Genomic DNA, 27,867 nt, shown 5'->3' with positions numbered 1-27,867 from the left:
GGTCATGGTGGTGGTAATCTAAACTAGTGTATATACTGATGGGTAGTTTGTTTTACTGTATAATGTAAATAGAACATTTTATTGTTGACATGATTGTAGAGGTATAAAGTGGCACAGATACACCTCAGTATTTTAGTCAGTACTTCATATGAAATCAAATCAAATATACTTTATTGTCCCCATGGGGAGATTTTTCTTGGGCCAAAGTGCTACAACAGCTGCAGAACGGTACATTGTACAACAAACAACAAAAAAGTCTGGATAATAATAGTGCAGAATAAAAGTGAGTTAAATATTACACCTGCCTTAAAAAACACTTAAAAATATAGCTGCATTAGTAGCACACAACTCATCAGAGACAAATATTTTACCTAGTTTGTAAGTGCTTTATTGCTCATATAAACAATGACACATATACATTTAACTAAAAGCAAGCATAAATAAACAGCAAGGCAGACTGAGGCCTGCCTCTGACAGGGAACAGGAAGCATAATCATAGAAAATATTAACAGTCATGGTTCCACACAAAGCAAAATGTGAAAACAGCAGTGGTTACAAACTTCTTACATCAATAAATGCAGTATATGAACAAAAGCAATAATAATAATAATAATAATAAATATAATTAAAGCCCTCAAAAAGCCAATTAATTTGCCTGAAAAATAATAATAATCCTTACAATTTCAATAGGGCCTCACTGCCTCACTGTCTCCCACTCTGTTCGGTGCTCGGGCCCTAATAATAAAACACTACAAGGATGTAACTCATAAAAGAGTAAATATACTAAGTTACTTTCCAGCATTGTGGTTTTCATATGAGATAGTAAATCTCAGAGTAACATTACTGTAGTAATTCTATAGTATTAAAAAGTTGTATTCTTTAATGGTGCAGAACATCTGGCTCCTCTTCTCTTCGTGTGGATGTAAACAGGAAGTCCAGAAAGCGCCTGGCCGGCCCCTGATTGGACGAACGCTCTGAGCGGTACCAAGGCAACAGCAGAAATCAAACACCCCATTGGCGGACGTGGGGGATCGTGGGCGGGACTTAGCGAGTGGCAGCACACAGAAAACTTTGTTAGCTTCTTCGCTAACATCGTATCATCGTCTGCTGAGACATGACAGGAGCGTGAAGCGGCGCGACACGAACCATGGAGAGGTCAGACCCGCGGTCTCTGCTCCGTGCGCGTTCCATTGCGCCTTTACGTGAAGTTGACGTCGGTTATTTTACGTTTACTGGCAAGACGGCTAGCTAGTGTAACCGAGGCTAACGTGATGCTATGGCTAACGTTGAGAGAGTGTTGAATAACCAATTGAATTCAACGCCAGCTGACGATGTTACTGTGTCGTCGGCTCACCGCCGTAGCTCGACTTATTGTTTCGTGTTGTTTGAGTCAAACAGGAAGACAGAATATGAAGGTGTTTGCCGCAATGCTGCTAATTCACTGAGTTCTTCTTTTCAGAGTTTCCCCTTTTTCCTCCTCCTCCTCCTCCTCCTCCTCCTCCTCCATGACATGCTACCTTCAGTTTTGTACATGTATATTAAAGCAGTGTTGTATTTCAGGATGGACTGCCAAGGCGACGATGATGGAGACATGTGCAGATGGGCCACTTCAGTAAGTGAAGCCTGTGAGAACCAACAGACATGAATACACTTGATAACACTCAATACGTTAATGCTTTCCACTTGTGATGATGATAATAGTTCAATGAATTGCTTCTATGAAGTATGAGTTGTACATTTGGGCGGCTGTGGCTGAGGGGTAGAGGGGTTGTCCTCCAACATGCAGATCGGCAGTTCGATCCCCAGTCTTCCTTACCCATCTGCATGCCGAAGTGTCCTTGGGCAAGATGCTGAACCCTGAATTGCCCCTCATAGAACAACAAAGTGCTGCTAATAGATGCACTGTATGAATGTGTGTGTGAATGGGTGAATGTAAAACTGTACTGTAAAGAGCTTTGAGTGGTTAGGGTTATCAAGGGACATCAAGACTAGAAAAGCGCTATATAAATACATTTACATTTCACATTTAAAATTGAATATCAATCACATTTTATTTGTAGAGCCCATATTCACAAATCACAACTTGTCTCACAGGGATTAACAAGTGTGACATCCTCTGTTCTTAACCCTCAGCAAGAGTAAGGAAAAACTACCAAAAAAAACTATTAACGGGGGAAACAACTGTAGAAACCTCAGAGAGGGTCACATGGGAGGGATCCCTCTCCCAGGACGGACAGAAGCGAAGTAGATAAAACTGAGAACTTCAACAAAATAACAGTATTTACAACATTGATTAGAAGAAACAGTTTGTAACATAATGGAAAAGTGTGTCAATGTTTGTACATAAGAAAATGTCCAATAGGGAGCAGCAATGACAAATGAATTGAGGAGTTATTGTCAGTAATGGTAGAATATGCGAGTAGGCCTTTGTACACAGAATGCAAACATTTAAATGTTTCACATAATGTTCCCTTCAGAAGCAACTTAATCAGAATGGGAACGAGGTCTATTGTACATGTCCTGAATGAACCATAACCCTCAGTTAGTGAAGTCACTAACTACCAGTTCAAGGAAATGTCTATGGAGGCCACTGCAATTAATGTTGGCTGTCTTGACATTTAACGAAATGGTCTTGAAGGCTGATGTGTTCCTTTCCTTAAATACACTTTTTACACCAGGATTAGCTGGAAAAAAAGCTTTGTGACAAAACAGTAAACAGGCTGTTTTTATGATTTTCTTTTTTAGAGATGTGTGGTTCTCAAAGGCAGCTGTGCTACAAACATATGATAGAATACAGAATATGATGCTTTGCTGTAGATTAAACTAGTCAACAGTGTACAAAGTAGTTCAAATTAACACAACCTCTACAGCAGTAAGATGCAAAACACACAGTAATGCAGCAGTGATATTAATCCAAACACAACATATAACAGTGACTGGGATCATTTCTCTGCATAACCAATACTGTTTGTTTTGATACTTTAAGGATATATTGTATTGTAATGCTATACTGCCTGATCACCCATAAAAGGGCCTAAAAGGTTCTTTGGATTCAAGAAATTGTGCCAACCCAACCTTTGTTTGTAGGTGCTGCTGAACAGCAAACATGAAATCAGCGCTCGAGTGCAGCAGTTTGTGGAGGAGAGGATGCAGACCACCATGGTATGAGATACACTAATTATTGAATGTTTGTTTTCAGTAAGCTGGACTGTGACCTTTAGTAAAGACGCATTATATCCCCTGTACAGTTTGCTGTGTGGCACATGTTGACTGATCCAACATATTGGCCCATGCCTCTGATTAGTAAGAGTCCAGCAGACTTGGCTCCATTGTTTTATGACTGATAGCTGATGACCATCAAGATCAAGTTTCATTTTATTGCACGACTATTTTGTTTTAATATTTTTCAAATTAAAACAATTCTTTGTCATAAACCCAGAGGCAAAACGTAATCTGTTCATATTTGGTAAGTGAGGACTTTAAACATTGATAATACGTTTTTCATTGTTGTAACTGTGGTTTTGAGTTTCAGTCGACTTTGGCAATGCGGCCTGCACAAAGATCTCTGCTTTTGTCTTTAAATAGAGCAGGAAAACGGTTTCCTGTCAAGGGCCTTTACAAGTTTTTGTAACATCCTTTAATGGCCGTACTCTCATAATGGAAATCGTATATATCACACTCACTTCTCTAATGTGTTTACCGCAACTGCTTCTCTTCTGGTCATTAAGGACATTGCTGCTGTTGTTGTTCTTAGTTCGGAGCTTGTTGTGCTTTGCAGCTCAGTGATTTTCTGTTACAAGTTGTCTGGCAAATCAGCTGATTTCACATGAATCGGCTTAATAAACAGATTCAGTTCCTTCTGTGTTCTTTTCATGTCCTGATCGCTCTCGAGAAGTTGTTAAGGGTGTATGGGGATTTTTTTGTTTTGTCATCATTACAAACATACAACTTGCACAAAACCTGCTTAGAATTGGTATATCATATCTAACAGGGACACAGCTTTGGACGTTAAATGATTATTAAACCAGCAGCTCTAATGCTCTGTGTGCAACTACACTGCATTCCCCTTTCATGTGACCAAACTGTTGTTGTGATGCTCTTACCTGTCTTTTAGCTCACTGGTGTGCTGATAGGAGCTGCAGTCGCCGTCTCACTGATTGGCATCGTGGTCCTCTTCCTTTACAGGAGATACAAGCTTGCCCGTGAGTCTTTCAAACTAATTATTAGTTTCTAAGCTTGGTAAAACTGAAACTCCTCCACCCTTATTGTGATGTTTTGCTGTATCATCATATGCCAATTTGGTGGCTGGACATCGCCCAACCCCAGCTGCTATATTTGTTTTGTTTCTTGTGTACTTCAAGGGATGAGACTCTTTAGGGAAATGTGTGTGTGTGTGTATATATATCTTCTTCAGTTTTCTTCATAATGTGGTCTTAACACATCTATATGCATTTTCTGTCACAAGGTAAACAACAGCCAGGTGTTCCTCAGTATCGCTTCAGGAAAAGAGATAAAGTGCTCTTCTATGGAAGGAAGATCATGCGAAAGGTTTTGTCCATTTCCATTTTTGTCTTACACGCACACACAAACACTTGCAGTCTGATAGATTCACATTTTATGTAAATACAGTAGGCCTTTATTGTCACTAGCTGTGCTGTATGAATCAACATTTTCTCTGCATAAAACTAAATGTAATCTGTGGTTTATGAGTGGTGTTATCTTGCATGAAATTAAGTCTACTTTATCCACCGGCCCTATTCAGTATATAACATCAATGTCATGCACACTAATACAGTAAGACTGAAGATTTAAGCTTAGTATTGAACATAGATCCTCATATTAACATTATCTTTCTTAAATCAAGTTTTCTATATACACAAAATGTTTGTTTGTCTGCTATAAATGTGATAACATTTTTTTAAATGTTGTTTTTTTTGTTTGTAAGGTCCAGACGTTGTCGTTGATTCCTCCCCCCACCTCCACCTCAGTATCAAAGCAGCCGCAGCGCATTCGCAAACGAACCAAAGTCCTAAGCATAGCTCGCAAGTATGTATATCAATCCTTATTTAAAATTTTCCATGTGCAATTAAAGAAAATTTAGCATATTGATTATTGGAATTCATTTGTTATTTTTTTAAACATTTCAACAGAATCCTTCGGATCCGTAAAGACCCTCCCACCCTGCAGCCCAAGGAACCCCCTCCCTCACTGCTGGAGGCTGATTTAACAGAGTTTGATGTGCAGAGCTCTAACCTGCCCTCTGAGGTCCTATACATGCTGAAGAATGTCAGGTAGAGTAACAAAACCTTTCCCACAGATTTAGCCTCTTCAGTTGGTTTTTCATAACCTCTTTTTTTCTACAACTTGCTGTAGGGTCTTGGGACATTTTGAGAAGCCCCTGTTCCTGGAGCTGTGTCGCCACATGGTGTTGATCGAGCTGCAGGAAGGCGAAGGTCTGTTCAGGCCGGGAGACGATGACGACAGCATCTTCGTGGTGCAGGATGGACGACTCGAGCTCTGTATCCAGGAGAATGTATGTGGAGTTAACCTTCTTATCAAACCAAATTCATATTAGTAACTCATCTCTCACACAACCATTTGATCCCTTTGTGTATAAACAAAATTTATAACTGGAAAACTCAATTGTTTATTGTTGTACACTAGGATGATCAGTAGTGAGAAGGATAGAACAACATGCAGGAAGGTTTATTTATTTACTTTTTACATTAAAAAAAAAAGTCAGACGAGCCGCAAAAATTTGAAGAAAAAGCGATTTCATTAAGTCCATCACTTTGGGTCCTCTGCAGACAATTGATTGGAAAAACCTACACAGTACCCAAAACTCTGTCTCTCTTCTATTTACCTGCTGATTGGGCAACACCAAACGAGAGAAAACATACGTGGAAGCCTGTTGTACACCTGTCGCAGATGTCACCAAGGAGAATCCTTGGAATTAGGGCCACTTAGACTCAGGTGACATCAATCTCTGCTCCTCGAAGTAACTCTCAATTGTACTTGTAGAAAAATATTAATGAAATGCACCCTCTCAAAAGGCATAACAATCAAAACACAAAGATTGTTAGCAGAGTTGAAGAATAGGTAAACGTTCCCCCTCTTTGGAACTGACTCGATTACAGCAAAAAACATTATCCTTCTTAAAGGGTCATGCAGGTCAGGGAATTAAAGTCTCCTACAGAAGAAAAACTGTGTGGACACAAAGACACAAGCGTTTCTCTAACACTCAGATCATGGCTGATGATAAAAGTTAATCGGGTTAGTGAGAGGAATGTGAACCTTCCTCTCAGCATACATACCAACACCGACTCAACATAGTTACATAATGGGATTGGAGGAAGTTGGGCCCCATGAACTAAAGTTTGGATCAATCCTGTTGTTGGTGTAATTTCTTGTATTTGTGTGTTTTCTTTAGGATGGTACAGAGCCAGTTGTGAAGGATGTGCACCCAGGAGACAGTGTCCACAGCCTGCTCAGCATCCTGGACATCATAACCGTGAGCTCTTTATTTCTCCTCCATCTTCACATCCGGCAACTTCATCTCCTTCCGTCCTCTGATCTGTCTGCGTCTCTGCTCCGTCTCTTCTCTCCACTGTTTATACTTCCACCCATGCATCTCAATTGCATTCATTTGAATTCTTTTGTTTATTTATTGCCCTCACATTCTGCTCAGGGCCTGCATTGTTTTGTTTCAATTTTCTGTTTGGTCACACTGTCCTTTGTTCAGCCATTTCGATGACAGGTTTTGAAGCTGCCTCCTTCAGGAACAGAACAGACACACGTTTTGCTGACATCTTACTTCACTCTAACAATTCCATTTTTCAAACTTTAAAAAGTTGGAAACATTGAAATTAAAAGGTAGAGACACCTGTTGGAAATGGAAATTAAACATAAAAATAGCTGTTATCTGATATCTTTTGACTTCTGCCAGCATTTTAAGGCAGTAGCGTACTTGTAAACTTATGTTTATAATTAATCATGCTACAGGTTTAAAATGCTGTAAGCACCATGTACCAGTTATATATATATATATATATATATATATATATAGGATTCAATTTGAGAGGTAAAACTGTCTCAGTCCAAATAATTACTCCATGTGCAAATCCAATGAGGTGTTGATCAACATTGACAAAGTTCAAGTGACTGCGCAGTCTTGCTTATTTTCTAACAGTTTTTTTCTTGTGTTTGTCAGGGTTATCCAGCTCCATATAAGACTGTGTCAGCCCGAGCTGCAACCCGCTCCACCATATTACGTTTACCTGCATCTGCCTTTGAGTCAGTTTTTAAGAAATACCCAGAGACGCTCGTGCGCGTCATTCAGGTAACTGATTGCATTAAGATGGATGACCAGTGTGCAGCATTTGTTTTGCACTGGGACAAAACTCTCTTGAACACATCACTAAATAAAACACCATCATTTTAATCTCATTTAGATGTAACCACAGTTTGATGTATACGTTCTGCTCTGTTTATCTCGGTGTGTGTTGCAGATAATCATGGTGCGCCTCCAGAGAGTCACCTTCTTGGCGTTGCATAACTATCTGGGCCTGACAACTGAGCTCTTCAATCCGGTAGGAGGGAAGTTAATTAGTACACAGGAATTTGTGGGTATTCACACACTGTCACACAGAGAGGCTCTTGTTGAATACCAAAGCACCAGTCATTATAAATTTGTACATAAATGAGCACAGAAGGACACAAACACTCGGCCACACACATGCGAGCTAATTTCACACAACATTAAGCACAGCATCATAACTCAGTCCTTCATAAAGGCTCAGTGAAAATGAATACAAATGATTATAACCCCTCCAGAGAAAACAGGAGGACCAGCAGCCTTCTCTGACGTTATTATCAGCAAAAATATTCTTTCATGTTGTCATTTTTGGGAAAATATGTCAAACTTTTGTGAGGCTTTAAAATTGTTAATTTTGAATGTTTGTAGTTATAAGTTTCCAAACATCCTGAAATATTTAATAAATTAAATACCATTTAATGTTAATATGAATGTGATGTCATCATCTGGAGGGTATCAGTGATGTGTTGTTATGAGCACAACTGGCACCACTTGGAAAAATGTATTTATTTTTCTATTCAAACCAAACCACCATCTCCCAAACCTATTCTTTCTAGAAATATGTAATTTGCCCAAAAACCAGTGACCTTAATGTCTCGGTCTCCTTATGAATCCGTTCTATTGCGTTATTGTGTATATACATATGTATTGTTTGACTGCAAATGTAACTGTAGGCCAGACTAACTGAAATGTGGACCTTTAACTGATTTGTTTTGTTGCCTAATCGACAGGACAGCCAGGCAGTGCCCTTATCCAACATAAACAGTGTTATGGCCGAGGCAAATTCTGGGAAGATGACTCGTCGGCTTCACTTTCAGGACGAGTTACCTGCTGGGACCGTGGAAGGCCCCGCAGAGTCAGGTCCTGCAGTCACACACACGCACATCATTTCAAACATATACTAAACGCACACTGTGCTGTGCTCTGTGTTGTGCTGATATTGATCCAATGTTGGTATTTCACTTAAACAGATGGTGTGAAAGATAGCCCATCAAACAGCTATAGGAAGCTGCGGTCCATCACCATGCCCACCGACTGCACAGGTGAGACACTGTCTGGGACAGAAACAATCACTAAATGTCATCTGTATTCATTTCCTGCACAAACCTATCACCGTCACTGATCTGAAAATAAGGACCCACACAGATATGCTTACTCATAACCCTCCTGCTCACAGGCAATGACCTGAACATGGCTTGTGAACGAGCTCGAGTCACGATAGATGAGGCTCCGTCCAGTCCTCTGACTCAAAAGGTAAGTCTCCCCTGCCATGACGGCAGAGGTTAGAATTGTAGATGGAACACCATATCCCAGCATCCACTGCATCCTGTGCTGCTTGTCTTGTTCATCTTCATTAGTCTCGCTCCTATGTCTGTGTCTCTAGTCCAGTCTGAAGAAGAGCGTGACGATGCTGCACACGCCCTCTGAAGTGTTTCACTACACAGACAGTGGGGGGCAGTCTGATGCCATCCACCTCAGTAAGAGCAGCACAATCCTCCAGGCCGCTAAGAGAGACCTGCTGGGAATCATCCAGCTGCAGGTGGGAGGTTGATCGCAGAAAATTCATATCAACTGGTATAAATATGTCAGGGATTACATCATTGCAAAAACAAAGATCATATTCATTCTGCTTGTACAGTATGTTGAGCAATGTGACACATTCCGATGGCAGCGCTACACCAATAGAGAGCAGTGTATTTTTGGTGTTATTATAATAATAATAAGCACATATTCTGAATATATTTTTCCTTTTGCAGGATCCGACTCTGCTCGAGGGCAGAGTCACGCTTCATCAAGTCAAAGCAGGTTCTGTGGTGGCTCGTCAGGGAGACCAGGTTAGAACCACATCTTGAAAAAGAGTGTTTCAGTTGTTTCTCAACACATTTTTCCCTGTTGGTTATTTATACTTGTTAGTACTGATGTTCTCCCCAGAAGGATGACTTGGTTTACTGGTACTTTATTGGTATTTAATGTTAGGACTCCTATCAACGAGGGAAGAGGGAGTTCAGCTCCTGTTTTCTATCTTTTCTCTTATGCTTGTTAAGATTAACATGTGACAAAAGCCTGATCAATCTTCTCTCTTCAGGCTTACGCAGTCTGGTCTGTAAAGCTGCAGAAGTGTTCTGACGACTTGTCATGTCACACAAGACTTTGATAATGATTTTTAATTACATTTCTGATTTCACGTTTCTCTCCTCTGCGCTTTAGGAGGTGAGCATCCAGTTTGTGATTTCCGGACTTCTCCACGTTTACCAGCGGATGATTGACCGCGAAGAAGAGACGCGTCTGTTTGTGACGCACCCTGGGGAGCTTGTTGGCCAACTAGCTGTCCTGACAGGAGAGCCGCTCATATTCACTGTCAAGACTCAGCGAGACTGCAGCTTCCTCTCCATTTCCAAAACCCACTTCTATGAGTCAGTCGTGCCCACACTCATCCATGCAAAACACTGTAGAATTAAGATGACAAAACCGTAAAAGAACAATGATAACGGTCTGTTGGGTTTCTATTACCTCCTTTTTACTCTTGACTGTTGTCTCTTCCTCAGGATAATGCGTGTGGAGCCAAACGTTGTGCTGAATGTTGCTCACACAGTGGTGAGGAGGATGTCTTCTTTTGTCAGACAAATAGATTTCGCTCTCGACTGGATGGCCGTGGAGGCTGGCAGGGCTGTCTACAGGTATTTAGCTGATGGCATTGTAAAAATGTTCTTTCACAAAACACGGACAACTTTAAAAACACTACTGCATTCATGTAGGAGCAGGAGTATTTTGTTATATTCATTCTAAATGAGTCAACAGTGGAGGCAGCTAAAATCTTGAATTTGGTTTTGGGTCACAAGCTTGTTTACAGATATACAGTGGATTCAAGTTGTCTTTTTTTTCAGGCAGGGAGAGAAATCCGACAGTACGTTCATAGTACTGAGCGGCCGACTTCGCTCCGTAATCATGAAGGAGGACGGCAAGAAGGAGCTGATAGGAGAGTACGGACGCGGTGACCTTATTGGAGTGGTAAGGACCATGGAGGGGAAAAGACAGATGGTGGATAGCGGGTGAAAAACTATGAATATCTACCTCTAGTATCCTCATAAATGTTGATGACAGTTGATCAGCAATAACAGTGCTGACTTTTGATTATGTAAAACAGAAGGGTTTTTAATTAACAGTAGTTGGTCATTACTTTCAAAGCATTGGCTTTGCTGCCAGTAAATAAATCATCCATCCATTATCTGTAGCCCTTATTCTGTGAGCGTCGCAGGGGTAAGCTTTGAGCCAATCCCAGCTGACATAGGGCATGAGGAGGGGTACATCCTGGAAAGGTCACCAGCGTATCGCAGGGCCGAGCTACAGGAACAACCATTCATGGTCACATTCACACCTACAGGCAATTTAGAGTCTCCAATTAACCGAACCCCAGTCTGTGGAAGGAAGCTGGAATATCCGGAGAAGACCCACACAGACAGGGCCAGTAAATAAAACACATCGAATGAAACACCTACATAAAACTGCATTGACTAAGTCACCTTACATATATTATTCTTAAATAATGTTTTTCCATCCCAGTCTGTCGGAGGGAGTGTGAGTGTGCAAACAGCAGCGGTCTCCTCATTTCTCATCTGGTCTTGTAGGAAGAAATTCTGTTTATCCGTCTGTTTCTGTTATACTGTATTTATCATTTGAACATAAACTTCCCAATGCTGCTCCTTAAAGGGTTTACATGTAAAAATAGATACTGATTTGCCAGTTTGAATAAACCACGTGTTGCTCTTCATCCACCGGCTGGTCTCTGCCACAACGCCTGCAATAAAAGCTGGGTTGATGGATGCTATGGTTACTGTTACCTGGAGAAGGGAACCGTTGTGGCTTCTGTGGGAAAAAGGTTGTTAGAAAGGTGTCTTGTATGCAGAGGCATATTTAGTACTTCTGCGTTGACGTCAAGTGTTAATGATGAGATGGAGAGATCTTATTTATAGCGTCTGGATTAATTAATTTCTTGAAATGTTTGCAAGTGGCAAAACAACGCTCAGCAATCAGGGTCACAAAACGGAATTAAATCTTAAATCACATTCATGAAAGTGTTTTTTTTTTAAATTGAAAATGGGGTATTGTTTTCTTTATGTGAAGCTTTTTTTGGAAGTACATCGTTACATGTTGCAATCACAGTGTTTAAGAAAGACTTTATATTCTGCCCTTTTGTTTTCCGACTATATAAACAACGTAACGTGTCCCTCTTTTCTCTGCAGGTTGAAGCCCTGACCCATCAGAACAGAGCCACCACCGTGCACGCTGTACGAGACTCTGAGCTGGCCAAGCTACCGGAGGGAGCTCTCAGCTCCATCAAGAGGAAGTTCCCACAGGCAGGGCCAATTTAATTCATTTAACACATTTAATTTTTTTCTTAATAGATCAAGTCTGTGTAGTAATTTCCAAAAGCTTGGGAAATAGAGTTGATTGAGCGTCCTGATTAATTAACAGTCCAATGTTATTTTTATTACTCCTTACGATGTCTATTTAAAAAAGATTTTGTAATTAAAATCAAACTTTAATTTGCTGCACCAAAGGAAGCATGGCTGTCTGCTTGATGAATAACACAGAGCTGCTTCCTCAGGTTGTCACCAGGTTGATCCACCTACTGGGACAGAAGATCCTCCAGCAGGTCAACGGCCCCCTGACAAGTGTGTGTCTCTGCATGTGCAATGTTTTTGTCTATTATGTCAATATATCTGCCAACACACCGTGTCTCATCCAACACTCATCCAATGTTTTCCCACTGGTTATGTTGGGAGAGGTTTGTCTTATATGTTCTTCATGTCTCCAGCTCGCAGTTTGGCGCTCCACACTCCCGGCAGTAAATGGGACGCAGGGAACCAAGTATCCAACCTCTCAACTGTGACCGTCCTGCCTGTTTCAGAGGAGGTCCCTCTGACTGCCTTCACCCTGGAGCTGCAGCATGCGCTCATCGCAATAGGTAAAAATAAAGACGATGATAATTTTCAATCTCTCGATGACGTTTCATCCCGTTTTTATTGCAACAAATAACTAATTAAAACCAAACTTACTGGAAATATGAACACGTGAACAAACATCAGTGTGATAGGAACTACCTAAAATGACAGAAACCATCTTTGAGACATGTATGTATTTTGACTTGGTTTCGTCCATGTCCCTTTTACTAACAAGGAGGAGGTATTTATGGTTTCACTTTTGGGGAGGCGTCTTGTTGTCCATCTTTATAAATAGTTTTTGTCATAGGTCTTTTGAAAACTGAATGGAACAATCAAAGAAGCTACTTTGAGAATATTATCTTGTTTTGTATTTATTTGAACAAATCAAATGTTTTCATAGCACCTTAAGACACGTCACCTGTTGTAAGTCAAATGGATTAAAGTGATTGATCTTCACCCTACAGGCCCCACTCTTCTGCTGACGAGTGAAGTCATCAAACAGCGACTTGGAGCTGCAGCACTTGACAGGTACGTTTGTGGCAGAAGTTCTCTTCAGTGGTAGTTATGGTACTGAACAAACACGTCAACATCTTTTCCTCTGTCCTACTGCTGTTTGGAACACTTTATTTTCTTTGGCCTTTTTCTCTTTGTGACTCATTGATTAAATTGTGTTCAAGTATGCTTTATTGGCACAACAGCAATATTGATCTATGTGCTGCCAGCAAGCAATGCCTCCAGGCATTAATAGACTCCTTTTCCTCTTCAGCGTCCATGAGTACCGTCTGTCCAGCTGGCTGGGCCAACAGGAAGACCTCCATCGCATAGTTCTTTACCAGACTGACTACACACTGACGCCGTGGACACAGCGGTGCATCCGCCAGGCCGACTGCATCATCATTGTGGGAATCGGGGAGCAGGACCCTGTTGTCGGGGAGGTGAGGTGTTGAACTAGTCATTTATAATTATAACAAAGGGTTAAGGTTAGGGGTTTTCACTCAATTTGCAATGATGCACAAGAGAGGAAAGGAGCAAATCCTCAAATTTGAGAAACTGGAACCAAGAAATGTCAGGCATTTTGGAAACTGAACGAACAAAGCTGCTGACGTTGTATATTTTTGTTGTTAACAAATACCATAAAAAGACCAAAACCAACAATGCGGACGTCTGTTGTCTTCAAGGCTAGTGTTACTTTTTCAGCATCTATTAGTATGTGAAGGTCCACAAGAGTCCGTGTAACGTAGATTTTGTCATCAGGGTTTATAGTTTTACTTTATTTCATATAACTGCTCATCAGTGTAGTTTCACCCATCAATATGCAAAAAGAAGCAAATGCTGTGTTTGTTTTTAGAGGATGTTCAGCAGCAGATTTGGTTGCTTGAGTGATTTAATGAAACAGGACATGGTATGTGGGATTGAGAGAAAATTCAATGCCAATTATGATTATATTTATTCAACAATGAAGATGAAGCTTCAGGGTTTGTATACAGACAATAATTGCTTGAATAATCAATTCAACATTGATTTTGATCTTTTCATGGGTTTTGTTAACGATTAGGAAATAGTGAAGCCTTTTTGGGGGATTTTCTGAGAAATCATCACACAAATAATTATGAACCGAGCTCTGTGTGTTATCAGGCTGAAATGTTGGGAGAGCAGGTCTGTCTGCTCTGATTAAAAGTCCTGTCCCTCATGAATAATGGTTAAACCCAGAGGTTAACCAACACGATGGTCGCACGGGCAGTTAATGGTTCATATTTGACCTTTGGGCAGGGGAGGAATGAGCTGAAGGGTGGGTGGATGTTGTGAAAGAGTGGCGGGCGAGGCTGCAGAGAAAGTGAGTTCATGTCTAGCTGTTGAAGGACAGGTAATTGCCTTCATGTGGAGAAATGGGTGCCTGTATAATGGGAGATGGTGGGAGAAATGGAAAGATGGATCAATATTAGGTTAGGCACAGAATGAGTCATTGCTCAGGGTTGATTTTATCTTTCAGGGCACACACACACACGTCGCCACACCTTTCACATACACTACACCTCTAGCAGAGGTCAAGTTCACTGTGTGGCAGATGTGACCTTTTAACCTTTTTTATATTACTGTGCTCATTCAAGAGCCTCGTATAATAAAATGACCCCTTGGGAAATTGCACCAGAAAAAATAAAATGCAATACATAAAAATATAGTAACATTTATTGAGAATGAATCTCTCAAGTAACCATCATATTTTTGCTATCATTATTCATCGTGCTGCATAAGATTCTTAAATATAAATATAATTACATGTAGCTGTTCAGGTACAATGGTAAATTTCATAATAACTTCTGGAATGACTCCTTCTGCTTTGATAGAACAGCTGAAATTATTACTCAGCATAAACATGACACTGAAATCACATCTGCTGATCACTTGCACTCAGTGTGGTCTGGAGTTTGCAGTATGTTTTTGGGGGCTGGTGCTCATTATTCCATCTGTGCAAGCAGGAGTCCCTCTGTAGAGAAGTGTGGAGAATAAAACGTCTGTGCTCGATGCCTTTTCCTCTAGCTGGAGCGCATGTTGGAGGGAAGTGCAGTACGTGCTCAGAAGCAGCTGGTGCTGTTGCACAGAGAAGACGGCCCCCAGCCCAAAGGAACTGTGGACTGGCTGAACATGCGAAGCTGGATCTCCAGACACCTCCACCTCTCCTGTCCCCGGAGGGTCTTCTCTAAGAGGAGTCTGCCCAAACTGGTAGGAATGAAAAATGGTGTTTCTGATCTTTCTCCCCTTCTGGCTGTCCCCCTCTGAGCCTCTTAGCATCTTATTTAACATCTTCATATCCATTTTTCCACTCCTCCTCGCTACTTGTATGACAGTAATTTCCTTTTTTTTCCAGTTGGAGCTGTATCAGCGTGTGTTTGAGAAGCCAGCAGACCGCCACTCTGACTTCTCCCGCCTGGCTCGCGTCCTCACGGGCAATGCCATCGCCCTTATTCTAGGAGGAGGGGGGGCAAGGTAACAATGGCCTAATGGGTGTTATAAATGTCAGACTGTCATTCTTTCTTCTTAATGTTATTGATCGCTGGTACATCTAAGGCTTTTTGGTCAAAACCTTAAATTCTCTCTCTTTTCTTCCACGTGTATTTCTCCACCCTCCTGCTCAGGGGCTGTTCCCAGGTGGGAATCCTGCGAGCTCTCTGCGAGGCCGGCATCCCGGTAGACCTCATTGGCGGCACTTCCATCGGGTCCCTAATGGGGGCACTATATGCTGAAGACCGCAGCCACAGCCGCATGAGGATGAGGGCCAAAGAATGGGCAATGGTGAGAGTCAAAGCAACTGAAACAGCACAACTCTAGTCTTGTAATAAACCCAACATTAAGAGTCAAAGGGAGTTTGATATGCATCACATATTGTATCTCTTCTCCTCACTGTTTAAACTCAGTATTTTGGGGGGAGTTTTTCCAGAAAGACAGGGGGCTGTTAACTCTTGGACACTTATTGACCTTGACCAAACATTTTGAGGATGTTGCATAACATCATGCAGCCTTGACAGATGAGCTACAAGTGTTTTCTCCTTACGTGTCATTTTCTAATTATCTCTAAAAACCCATCAAACAAATTGTGACAAAAATTTAATTTAGGAGATTAGCAGAATTCAGTTTTTGGAGAAGAGGAGCAGAGTTCAACAGCTCCTTCTCCACACGCCCCAGCGTCTCTTAGAGAGGAATATTTTCCAGCACTTTCTGCCGTAGTCAGTCTCTGTGAAGGTAATTCTTTCTAACAGCAAATGATTTAATTATAATGCAGTTTAGGCCTTAACTCTGCTGTATAATGAACCGTGCTGTGCTGATTAACCATCAAACGTGATGAGTTAGTGTTGTTCATGCAGCGCTTGATGATTTTCTCATTAAAACTCAAGAATAGATCCTTTTTTTAGTTGTGATCCTCTTCAGGTTTTTTAATACTGAGACCATCCATGGAGCCATGCGAGACACCTGCTCTGTGTGCAGGTCTGCAGGCAGAGCAGAGTCGGATTCGTCCTCCCTCAGTGTACCCAGCCCCTCCTCCTCTGGCCTTGTCCTTGGTTCTGAACAGTCCCTGTAGAAGCAGCCGGCTGGGTCGCTGCTCCTTTAGTATTAAATTAGAAGAGCCACGGTTGCAATACAAAAAAGGTCTCTGTTTTAATGACCTAAACGCATTGGTCCAAAGCACATGGCACAAGTGCTTTTAAGGGCGAGTGCAAATTCACTTTCACTAGTTCAACAGGAAAAGAAAGTTTGATGCATCAGGCGCATGTTTCAGAAGGGTTTTTACTAAGAATCTTAAATAATCATTGGTGTGTTTTGGGCGAAACATGCGATAAACCAATTGGAGTTATCTTCTGTTCACTTTAAAAGCCAAATATGTAAGTCTGCTGAAAGACTACAATGAATAAAAGCATGTGTACACACCAGGAGGTTGTTATGATGAAAACAACTCGTACAAGGCCCTTTAAAAACAATGTCACAAACCATCAGATCTTCTTTTACATCAAATTAAGTTTTGAGTGACTAAATGTGCTTTGCAGATGATGAAACTGTAAATTCTGCAGTTGTGTGGAACAATGAAAACCATTTGACCTTTCATTTCTCTCCCCTGCAGGAAATGACATCAGTGTTTAAGAAGGTTCTGGATTTAACATACCCGGTCACCTCCATGTTTTCCGGAGCTGCCTTCAACTCCAGCATCAGCAACGTCTTCAAGAGTAAACAGATCGAGGTGAGAGAGCTTTTACTAAGGACCCGACAGAATCAGAGCACAGAGAGGCCAGTGAACGCCTCAGCCGATAACGACGTGAAGAAGGGATGAGCGAACGTATCGTGAACTTATTATGTTGATCTGTTTGGATGTAACCTTTTGTGTACACAGGACCTTTGGATCCCATATTTCAACATCACCACTGACATCACTGCCTCGGCCATGAGGGTCCACACTGACGGTAGGTCACCCAAAAAGAAGATTTTTAAACACAAGTGGTATTTGGCCCTGCAGATAGTTTCTGTTTTTATTTGAGATATCTTCTGTCCCCTCAGATAAACTGACCCTCTCTTTAGTCCCGTTCATGTGTTTAATTATCTGTTGGTTCAGGGTGGTTGTGTATTGCTGAATAGGTATAGAACTGAAGGAGTTGACTGTTTGCTGTTTCAGGCTCTCTGTGGCGATACGTCCGCTCCAGCATGTCTCTTTCTGGGTATCTCCCTCCTCTCTGTGACCCCAAAGATGGACACTTGCTGATGGACGGAGGCTACATCAACAACCTGCCTGGTTCGTTACACTGAAACAGTTTGCAGACATGAATTCTGGAAAATATATTGGCCCAAGCACATCTACACCGGCGTTGGCTCCTATCACCAAAAGCTCTTGATTCTCGTTGTCTCTCCAAGTGTTCATCAGCGTCTTCTACGTGTTTGGCTCCTGAGACATTTGGATTCTTCCAGTTTTGCATCCGTCACGTGTTAGAAACGTCATCAACCTGAACACTCGCTTACTCTGACATTTTCCAGACATTTTAGCAGGGGGCTGCAGGAGAAGTTCCTGGAAAATGTCATGAACAACTGACTAGGAAACACACATACAGCCCCTCTGGGAGAAATTACCACTTGTCTATTTTACATTCAAATGTTTGTTTGATTGATTCTGTCTCTTCTTCTCTCAGCTGATGTGGCGCGCTCCATGGGGGCCAAAGTGGTGATTGCTATTGACGTGGGCAGCAGGGATGAAACCAACCTCACTAATTATGGCGACTCACTCTCAGGCTGGTGGCTGCTATGGAAACGCCTCAACCCCCTAGCTGAGAAAGTAAAGGTAATGGATTGATTAAATACAAAGATGCAACATACTGTGCAGGGCTGTGTTTTTACAAATAAATGAGTCCTATGAATAACAATGAGGATATCTTTGGAGATGTGTGTGTTTAAAAAAAAAAAAAAAAAAAAATCTGTGATACATATGTTCATCCTTACACTCGTGGTCTCAGGTGTTGAACATGGCAGAGATTCAGACGCGGCTGGCTTACGTGTGTTGCGTGAGGCAGTTGGAGTCTGTGAAGAACAGTGACTACTGCGAGTACATCAGGCCGCCGATCGACAGATACCGCACTCTGGAGTTTGGAAAGTTTGATGAGATTGCCGTAAGTTTGAGAACACTTGTGATTCAGATTTCTCTTTTGTTTCCTCCTCAGCTGAAAGCTCTTTTGTTCTGTTTCCTAACTTTGTTATGATAAGAATGATTTCCCTCCCACAATGTACTCGGAATTCATAATATTTTCAAAATCTCTGGTGTAGAACAGGATACTGATATGTGAGTGTTTTTGTTTGTCTGGGCGAGGTAGGAGGTGGGATACCAGCACGGCAAGACAGTGTTTGATGTTTGGATACGCAGCGGCGTGGTGGAGAAAATGTTGAAAGACCGACACCAGGAGGACTTCCACAACACCCAAAGCAAGAACAATGTAAGGATGAAGGGGAATGCTGCAGAATATGTGAAAAGAAAGTCATTAAGTGGAGCAACAACAGAGGCCGGGCCATACTTTACTTGTGATTTCCCAAAATGTCTGAACAAAACAAACACAATTTTTCATTTTGCCATCTGAAATGCCAAACTAATATTACTAGAATAAACTCGTAATATTACAAGATTTAGAGGCTGAATATCTGAATATCAGAAGTTCAGCTTGTAGCCTGCGTTGAAATGAGGAATGTGGAGCACAAACTGCCTATTTCGAAGAAAGAATTTCACAGACTATGTTTGCTAGTGGGGGATTGTGCGGCTGCCGTTGGTTACACCTGCTTGATTTTTTTTAAAAAGGGGTTTCATAGCTTCTCTGTCATCAAGATTTTGGACCCAGAAGGAGTGTGGGTCCACTCCAGCGAGCCCGGGTTCTCCTAGCTACTTATATCCTATATCCATTTTCTCATTAAATGTTGATTTCAAGTCAGACCTAACATGAAAAAGTCGCCTCCATGTTTTCCGGAGGCGCTTTCGACTCCAGCAAGAGTGGGAGAGTGAGATGTAACTAAAGACCCAAGAGAATCAGAACTGAACTGTGGGACTAAAGAAGAGTGAATCAGTTTCAGCTGATTACAGTTCGATAGCGGTGGTGCAGGAGAAGCAAATGAATCATTTGTTTTGTGTGGATGCACTAAGAGAAAACTGGAAATGAATGAAGGAAAAAACAAGCAAGTTAAGCATAATAATAACATTTCTATGCACCAGATGTCGTATCATCACCAGGAATCATGAGATTCTGCAGGACTTTCAATACATTATCAATAATTACCCTTAACTTAAAACTTATACATCACCAGCAGTAACCCTTGCTTACATTATTGCAACCAATGAAAAAAGTACAGTGAAGAGAAATGAAAGTGTTCTTACAGGCTTAATGTAATATGAGGGTGAACCGATTACTAAAGTAAAATGTCCCACTTCTGCCAGACAGATTTCACATTCTCTTTAATTTCCTCATGATCCGTCTTCTCATTGACATTCTCTGCATGTGTAGTCGACCAAATGGTTTTACTACACTGGTACCATTTTTATCTCAGTGTTACCGTCTCTAAAATGTATCCTCACTGTCTCTAAAATATATCCTCACAGTCTGCCACAGTCTGTTGTTCACATTTCCACACTGCTGATAAAGTAACAACAATAAAGCTATGAATCAGTCAGCTCTTTAAATACAGGGAAATTCACCATAGAGCAGATTTGTCCCCCAGCAATGTCAAAGAAAAACAAAAAGGACCAAGTAAACAAGACAGAAGACATGTGGAAGCATTTGCCCCCAATTTAAACAAAAATAGAAAGAGAATGATGTTGGATTCATACAAAATGACTAAGGAATCCTAACAAGAAACTAACAAATGCACCTAAACAACAGTGGAGAGAAGAGTGGAGCTGCAGTTATAGTCGCAGATTGGAAACCAAAAGACTGTTTTATAAATAAATCTTCTCATTCTTTAAAACAATAGCCTTCCCACATAGGCGGATAATGAGTGTTCTTCTATTTTCAGATGCCACCGACTGTAGGGTACAACCCTCAGGGGAGATAATGCATCTCTTCTCCGTGAGGGATGTTTCACGGCTCTGTATGTTTAACAGTGTCGCACAAAATGAAGAGATTTTCAAACAAAAAGGGCGAGTTTGTTGTGATCAAATGACAAAATGCAACAAACACAATTGCTGCGTCCTAAATCACTTACTAGTCCACTGGATAGTGAGTGTGGTATTTTGTAGTGCTGTCCGAGTGAAAGGTGTGTACAGCTGACGGTCACTAACGGAGCAATATATACCATCATGCATTGCGTTGCATTGCAAGTCTTGGTCTTTAACTTTTAAATTTAACTTAAATTAGAGTAAAAGTAATGGAACCAATCCAGTTCAGATCAGACGTGCTCGACAGGGAAAGACTTTATCACAACTTTGTCTGTTTTACTCTCTGTTTCTTTTAATGATCGGTATAATGGTGTTTACATTATACCAGTGCAGGTTTCACATCAGAGCAGTAAAAAATGTGCGAGACATCTGCACCAAGCTGCTGAAACTGAGACCAAAAGATTCAAATAATCAGCTTCCTTCACTTCTTCTTTGAGAAACTGCAATTTATACTTTCATCGTATGTGTGTGTGTGTGTTCTAACAGACGAGGTGTTGACACCTGTCAGCCGTTAAAACACAATGGAACCAGTTCATTAGCTTATACCCACAGATTTAAATCAGAGTTCCTCAAACAGGTTTTGATTGTCTATTTTCACCTTTTTTCTAATGAATGTGTGTGTATGTGTTTGACTTTCAGGTCGTGACGTGTCCCAATGCTTCCTTCACTGACCTGGCAGAAATCGTGTCTCGCATCGAGCCAGTTAAACCTGCTGTGGTGGATGATAAACGTACTGACACACACTCCAACGCTCTGTATTTCAGCCACAACCACAATCACCGTTCATTTTTAATCTCAAACGTGTACCCACAGTGTTTTAGAGATACTATCACCACTTCTCCTCCATGTCTGTCTTTCCACTGCTCGCTCCCATTTGTTCTTCGATGCGTTTTTTGTTTTCCTGTCACACTCTATTAGCAAACGCATCAGTTTCACATGGAAGAGGAAATGGATTGCTGCAGCCTCACTGCAGAGGAAGAATTAGAATGTCAATTATGTGCGTACACTGAACACACACAAAGGGTGTCACACGCTGACGGAAAGTGGGACCTGTGCAAATGTAACATCTCAAATTACGCACTTACCCTCAAATAGAAACAGGTTACATACATACATGAATTATATTTAGAAACCAAGTTGAAGGGAAACAATAAGACATCCAGTCATGATATCCTCTTCTTTCTTATTGTCAGCTCCTTCACCTACACTGTTCTGTTTTCTCCTGATCAGAGGAGTCAGACTACCACACCGACTATGAAGAGGAGGCGATGGAGAGCGCTCCGTCCGACATGGAGCTGTACAGTCGATACGGCGAGCACACTGAAGGGGAGGAGACTGCTGACACGGTACGAAACCCCGCTTGTACACGTGGAAACTATGGGATCTAATAATCACAGCACTTACATTGTGTTTGTCTAAAACAAACATCATCTCAGGTTAAACTGTAAATGTTAACCTCTCTAATGTGCTTCTATAATGGATTAGATGTTAAGCTTCTTATTTTTTTTGTCGCCACAGCACAGTTTGTTACCTGGCACACGTTTGTCCTGGAGCCAGGCCAACTGCTGCTTTAAAAAATTATCAATAACACCATAAAATCTATTCTAAAATTAATTGGAAGACTGCAAGGCCTCGTAATTTAACTAAAATGTTAGTTCTTGTGAAGAGGCCGGGCTCCGGAGAGTTGTGGGGCTACGGCTTTGTGTCAGAAATGAGGGTATTTTCTGGGGTTAAGCCAAAACTCAATTAAACCTTGAATAATATTCCTCAACCCACCCAAAAAACAACAATCCCACAAGGTTTTTATACACACACGATTATACACATCAGCCTCTAGTACTTCAGACACAAACTGGAGTAAAGAGATAATTAGAGAAAACACTTTGGAGGCGTCCAGTCCAGAGAATTAAAGATGGAGTCTGGAGCCTGCGGCCAATTAACTGATTGTATTTAAGACAATTGAAGGATGAATGGTTATAAATGATCAGATCACTCAGATCTAAAGAGCAAGAAGCCTTTCTAATGGAGTTTTAGGGGTCCATGATAAAAGGGAGAAAACAATTTCCAATTGCGATATATTGGCTGATGATGTTGTTATCAAACCCTTATGACAAAGAAACGTTATTGAGGTTTGATATTTTACAGTTTAACCTTTTTTTCCTTCTTAATAACGAGAAAACACAAATATACAACCAAATTTATAGAATTTGAATCGAGAAAATAAAGGAGTATCAAGCAGAGATCTGGATAGTGCCGAAAATACATTCACGAATCTACCTGTAGAAAACCCAAGATATGTATCGCAGTAGCAAATGTGCCATTCAGTAGAAGTCTTGTAGGCACTTTTCTTTATAACCTGATTAAATGTTATTCTATATATATTATTATTCGGATTATTCGTCCCCTAACTGATGTCCCACCTTCCGATCAGCAGGATGAAGACCTGGATTTGAGTCGCAAACGTCGCATAACCAAACTCACTGCCAGCGAGTAGAAGTAAGTGGCCCAGACCCTCCACTGGATGTGCCGTCAAACCAGGAAGTCCTTTCCAAACAGTCCATGAAGTGAAGACAGCACTAACGACCTCTGAAGGAGCAGGTCATCACGATGTAACCTGCCTCTCTTCGCCTTACATTACCCTCCACTTTGTCCCACGTCACTCAAAACCTCCTCCTTCCTCCCCTGAGACTATCAGAGTAACCATGATTACCAGTGTGCCCTCGTTAGCCGTGTGGCTCACAAGCTCAATGCACAGTCCCTTGAAAAAAAACTTCCTACGGGCGTCAAGAACAAGGTTTACTCACCTTCAAAGTCTAAACAGGAGCAGCTGAAAGCTTCATTATTTCTCATGTTGAGAGTCGAGATGACTTCCTGTAGCTTTACATGAATTAAACAAGTCCGGTGGAAGATGAAGAAGATAGAAAACACCCCTGAAATGTTTATCACATGAAAACTATGAATCTTTGCTGATTTACATTCAGAAAATAGAAGTTACAGAGTCGGTTCACTAAAATAGAAAAAAAGTTTTATTGTCATCTAGACATGTAGATCGCTCTTACATCAACATCAATGAGATCAAACTCGCACAGGATTCAAATATTAGAAAAAAAACAGAAACATGTCCAAAGATGATTAAATATGTTACTCAGAGTCTCTGGAATTATTCCTCCTCATCCGTGCTGACTGCATATTGATGCCTTTAGTGTTTTGGGAGCTTAAATTGAGCCTGAACCAAAAAGTGCATGATTAGTGAACCCGCTGAACTGTATCTTGTAATCTTAGCTGTCTTTGCAGAGTGTATGGTGATCGGGGGTGTGAAGAGGGTTGTTTCATTCACCGAGTGTGCCACAGATTCCGTCAAACTCGCATGAAATGTCAGATTTTACCGGGAGACGAGGGACGAACTGCACACTCTTCGTTCTGACAGAGAACACGCACCTCCGCCAAGGCTCAACAATCCCACATCTAAATTCATTAAATCCATATTTTTTATTTCAAAAAAGAAAAATCCTGGATTCGACCCTTGATCTGAATCCACGCCAAATCTTATTGGGTTCTCTCTCCTGATCCAAACCACATCCTCTCACCAAGCTCCGTGGTAACTGTCCAGTACAGAATTAGGTTTAAGTTAAAATGAGGCTTTAAAAGTATGATTTTATTTCTTTTAAGGATATAGAAAGAGTTGAAAAAGTGCGAATCTAAATCCTAATTTCCTTGTTTTTGCCTTTAATGTTTATGTTGTGATCATCATCAACTGTCACTCTGCAATCAACACGAAAAAAAGCCAAACAAGCAGCATGGTCAGTTTTGTCATATCCACATGGAGGGAACACACACACACACACACACACACACACACACACACACACCACACACACACACACACACACACACACACACACACACACACACACACACACACACACACACTCTGAATCTCCCAGTGACGGCAGCAGACAGTGTGGATGTGTTAAGTGAACTCTGCTCGTCTCAGTGCACTTTATGCACAGTGGCTATATTTGAATCAGCGGGACAGTTCTTCACTTCTTCACAGGAACATCCTGTCACGTTATTTGGCCCAAAACGTCTTCTCAGCTTCTCCTCAGTGATTTGGATCTAATTCAGTTTTGTTAAAACGGCAAATGAAAAACCCCAGATGTTGTTACGTACATAATTTATAGTCAAAGTAGTGAATAATTCACTATGTTTCATATTTAAAGCAAGAATGTATACAACCTCAGCCGTACAGACATTTATGCACTAGTCACCACAGTTGGACAATCATTCCACAAATGCAATGCAATGCACAATTAAACTAACCAACTGTTCTGTAGCCTTGATTTAACATGAGTCTCTGTGTCATTCTATAGCTTTATATAACCAATTATAATGAAAGATCTATGTGATGGTAATTAATTTAACAGATTAATCTTTAAGTCTATAACATGTAAAAAAAACTATATAAATTAATGTCCCGATATAGTTCAAATCACAATGACGCTCAGTTTCATATAATGTGAAACAAATGTGTAAAAACGTCTGAGAATCTGGAATCATCAAATAAACAATTGATAAATGTGATTTTCAAAATAGTTGGATTGGTTTCCTCTCATTTTAAACAGAGATCCTGTTATATTGCCTTTTGAGAAGACCCCTCCTCAGGGCATGGTCCCACTCATGAATGTAGCAGTGGAGAAACTTCACCCCCACGTTCACGTCCAATCTGTGCGACCGAGGACGTGAATAAAACATTTGCTGCCTGTGGCAAAGCAAATCCACAGCATGGCTTTGTGGGGATTTCCACTTCGAACTTTGACCGGCAGCATTCTCCTGCATTCAGGGAGGTGTGATCATGCCCCTCTGCAGCTTCTGCTCGTTTACACTGAACCAAAAGAGCCAAGACATAGACTTAATTCAACTTCCTCCTTTTACACAGAGATGGATCTTACTCTGACTACCTCCACTGCTGACACCAAGGCAGAACAAAGCCCCCTGACTCTCGTGTCTTTACCTTTTATACTAAATGGCGCAACACTCCCCCCCCCTTGATCAGGCTGTAAAAGAGGCCTCGGTATAGTTTACAAGTCGGATAACAAAAAGCTAAATATTCGAACGCAAGACTGAGCAAAAACATTTTGCAGTAAAACAATAATCTTGTTACTTATCAGCCGACAAATACTGTGTGTCACAGTAAACCGTGCAACAAGCTAATATCAGCCGGACCAATTTACTGGTTCTAATTATCGGTTTATCAATGCAACGTTTCTTTTTCTCCTCCCACTTGATACTGTACGAAGCTGCGATCTTTGTGAATACGGCTGCTGCTTCTTGGACAGTCGCAGAAAGCCTGTGATAAACACTATGGAAGCTTCCACACGGTGTCGGCTCAACACAGCCTGGACGCAGAAAGTGTGATGACAATATTTAGCTGTTTTTCTTTCTTCTAGTTTTGGGTGGTTTCCAAAAGACCGAGCACAAATGAATTTATGTCGTCCGGCTGATTCAAGTTTCTCTACTTTATTAAATGGGACGTGGTAATGGATGAAGTGATGTAATGTGTGGAACTGTGCCAAGGAGTTAATGTAACACAGCCTTAAATGACCCATACGGAAAAACAACCACTCGTGCCCTCATTTGGCATTGATTTATTTTTGTTATCAATAATATTCAATAGTAAATTAACTGTACCTGTGAGCCTGTACTGTATGACATTGTCTTTATTTATGTTATTTGATAAATATTGTTATTGATAACAATTGTTACTAATAAACCGTTTATTGTTGTACTTTTGTGTCTTTCATTTTTCAATTTGTTTTACTGTAGAATAAAAACAGTGAATAAGTTGATCCAACAATTGTGGAAAACATCTTGAAATTGCTTTGTCAGATGAACATTTAAAAACAGAGCGAGAGTAATTATCTCTTATTAAAATGAATGTATATTTATCTTTACTTGAAAAAGAAAACTGGTTTTGGAACATGATTCTCTAACAGAGGAGTGACACGTCGACAAATTCTGAAGATTTACTGAAGTTATCTCCGTGTGTTTCTTCATTATTGCTCAGTGCAAACATCTGCAAATAAGATTGTATGTTAATGAGAGTCACCTGAGTAAATTACACGTCGAGAAAATGAATAAAACATCAACTAATGAGGAAATGTTTCCGCTGGGTGGCTCGGCTGTTCAGTGAGAGCAGGACTCAACACTGGAGCTGATGATTATCTGTCCTGCAGAATGATAATTCATCCGACCTGCAGTAAATCACTGCTCCAATTAGAGTTTGATTCAACCTGTTCGCCCTCAGTCTGGAGGCTGCAGGTGGTTTGTGGGGCCGCGGACATTCATTACATTACACTGAGCAGCTTTGACCTGTGTCAAGTTAAAACCATCACATGTCACGGCCTCAGTGTTTTCTCAGGATATTCTCCTTATCAAATGTTTTATTCTGAAGGATTTTCTTTCCAAGTTGACATCTTCTTCAGCGTCTTCCACGTGTAAACTCTTTTTTTTAGACATTTGAAATTCTCCAGACGTTTTCCCTGCTGTATTCTCACATTAGGTTCACTCGGACATTCCCCAGAGTTTTTACTTGGAGGCTGACAGCAGCGTACAGCCCCTCCGGATAATTTCAAGAACAAGAATAAGCCTGAAGTGCGAACACACCTGTGAGCCTGTCAGCAACATGCACACACACACACAGACAATGGATCGCACATACCAATAGATTAATCCCACTTTATTGATGTGTCCTATAATGAGCTTTTTAATCTCCCACCCTCCCCGGGGAACGCAGACTTGCATCAGCTAATTAATGAGCACACAGAGAGAATTTAGGTCGCAGGAAGGAGCTGGGACACGACGAATGAGAAAGGGGAATAAGTGACGCTGCCTTCAATCAATACGTCACGGGGAAGAAAATCGGAGGGGACAAAGGAGAAAGAAAAGAAAAACCCTGAGGTGAATGAGTCCAGGCTCCCAGGAAATGAGTCTTTTGACAGAAGAAGACGAGGGTGGCAGTGAACAAGAGGAGCCACAGAGCCGGTGTGTTGGCAGACAATGGCCCCAACTCTGGACTGAATCACTGCGACAGGCGGCGAGAGAATTGGAGCGACGTTTATGGAGGAATGAGGAGACGAGGGGAACGTTTCTGACCTCAGACGGATCAA

The 27,867-nt window shown here is 41.1% G+C and overlaps 1 protein-coding gene across 1 annotated transcript; it reads left to right on the top strand.

The window, feature by feature from the left end:
* The first annotated feature begins 1,036 nt into the window (after window positions 1-1,036).
* On the top strand, window positions 1,037-26,486 carry pnpla7a (patatin-like phospholipase domain containing 7a). The gene is made up of 36 exons (XM_035184629.2): window positions 1,037-1,155; window positions 1,561-1,612; window positions 3,088-3,162; window positions 4,115-4,202; window positions 4,466-4,548; window positions 4,946-5,046; window positions 5,151-5,291; window positions 5,374-5,533; window positions 6,431-6,511; window positions 7,211-7,339; window positions 7,509-7,589; window positions 8,326-8,455; window positions 8,566-8,637; window positions 8,772-8,848; window positions 8,979-9,134; window positions 9,352-9,429; window positions 9,803-10,008; window positions 10,141-10,272; window positions 10,480-10,603; window positions 11,836-11,949; window positions 12,201-12,267; window positions 12,411-12,560; window positions 13,002-13,065; window positions 13,304-13,472; window positions 15,076-15,258; window positions 15,404-15,522; window positions 15,672-15,828; window positions 17,150-17,266; window positions 17,417-17,486; window positions 17,696-17,812; window positions 18,204-18,352; window positions 18,525-18,677; window positions 18,879-18,998; window positions 21,341-21,431; window positions 21,932-22,047; window positions 23,136-26,486. Exons 1-36 carry the CDS (start codon window positions 1,148-1,150, stop codon window positions 23,193-23,195), a joined length of 3,990 nt encoding a protein of 1,329 aa, XP_035040520.1. The 5' UTR covers window positions 1,037-1,147; the 3' UTR covers window positions 23,196-26,486.
* The last annotated feature ends 1,381 nt before the right edge of the window (window positions 26,487-27,867 follow it).

The sequence above is a fragment of the Hippoglossus stenolepis genome, chromosome 18 (genome assembly GCF_022539355.2).
Source record: "Hippoglossus stenolepis isolate QCI-W04-F060 chromosome 18, HSTE1.2, whole genome shotgun sequence".
Lineage (NCBI taxonomy): Eukaryota > Metazoa > Chordata > Actinopteri > Pleuronectiformes > Pleuronectidae > Hippoglossus > Hippoglossus stenolepis.
This window is presented reverse-complemented; position numbering and strand designations above follow the sequence as displayed.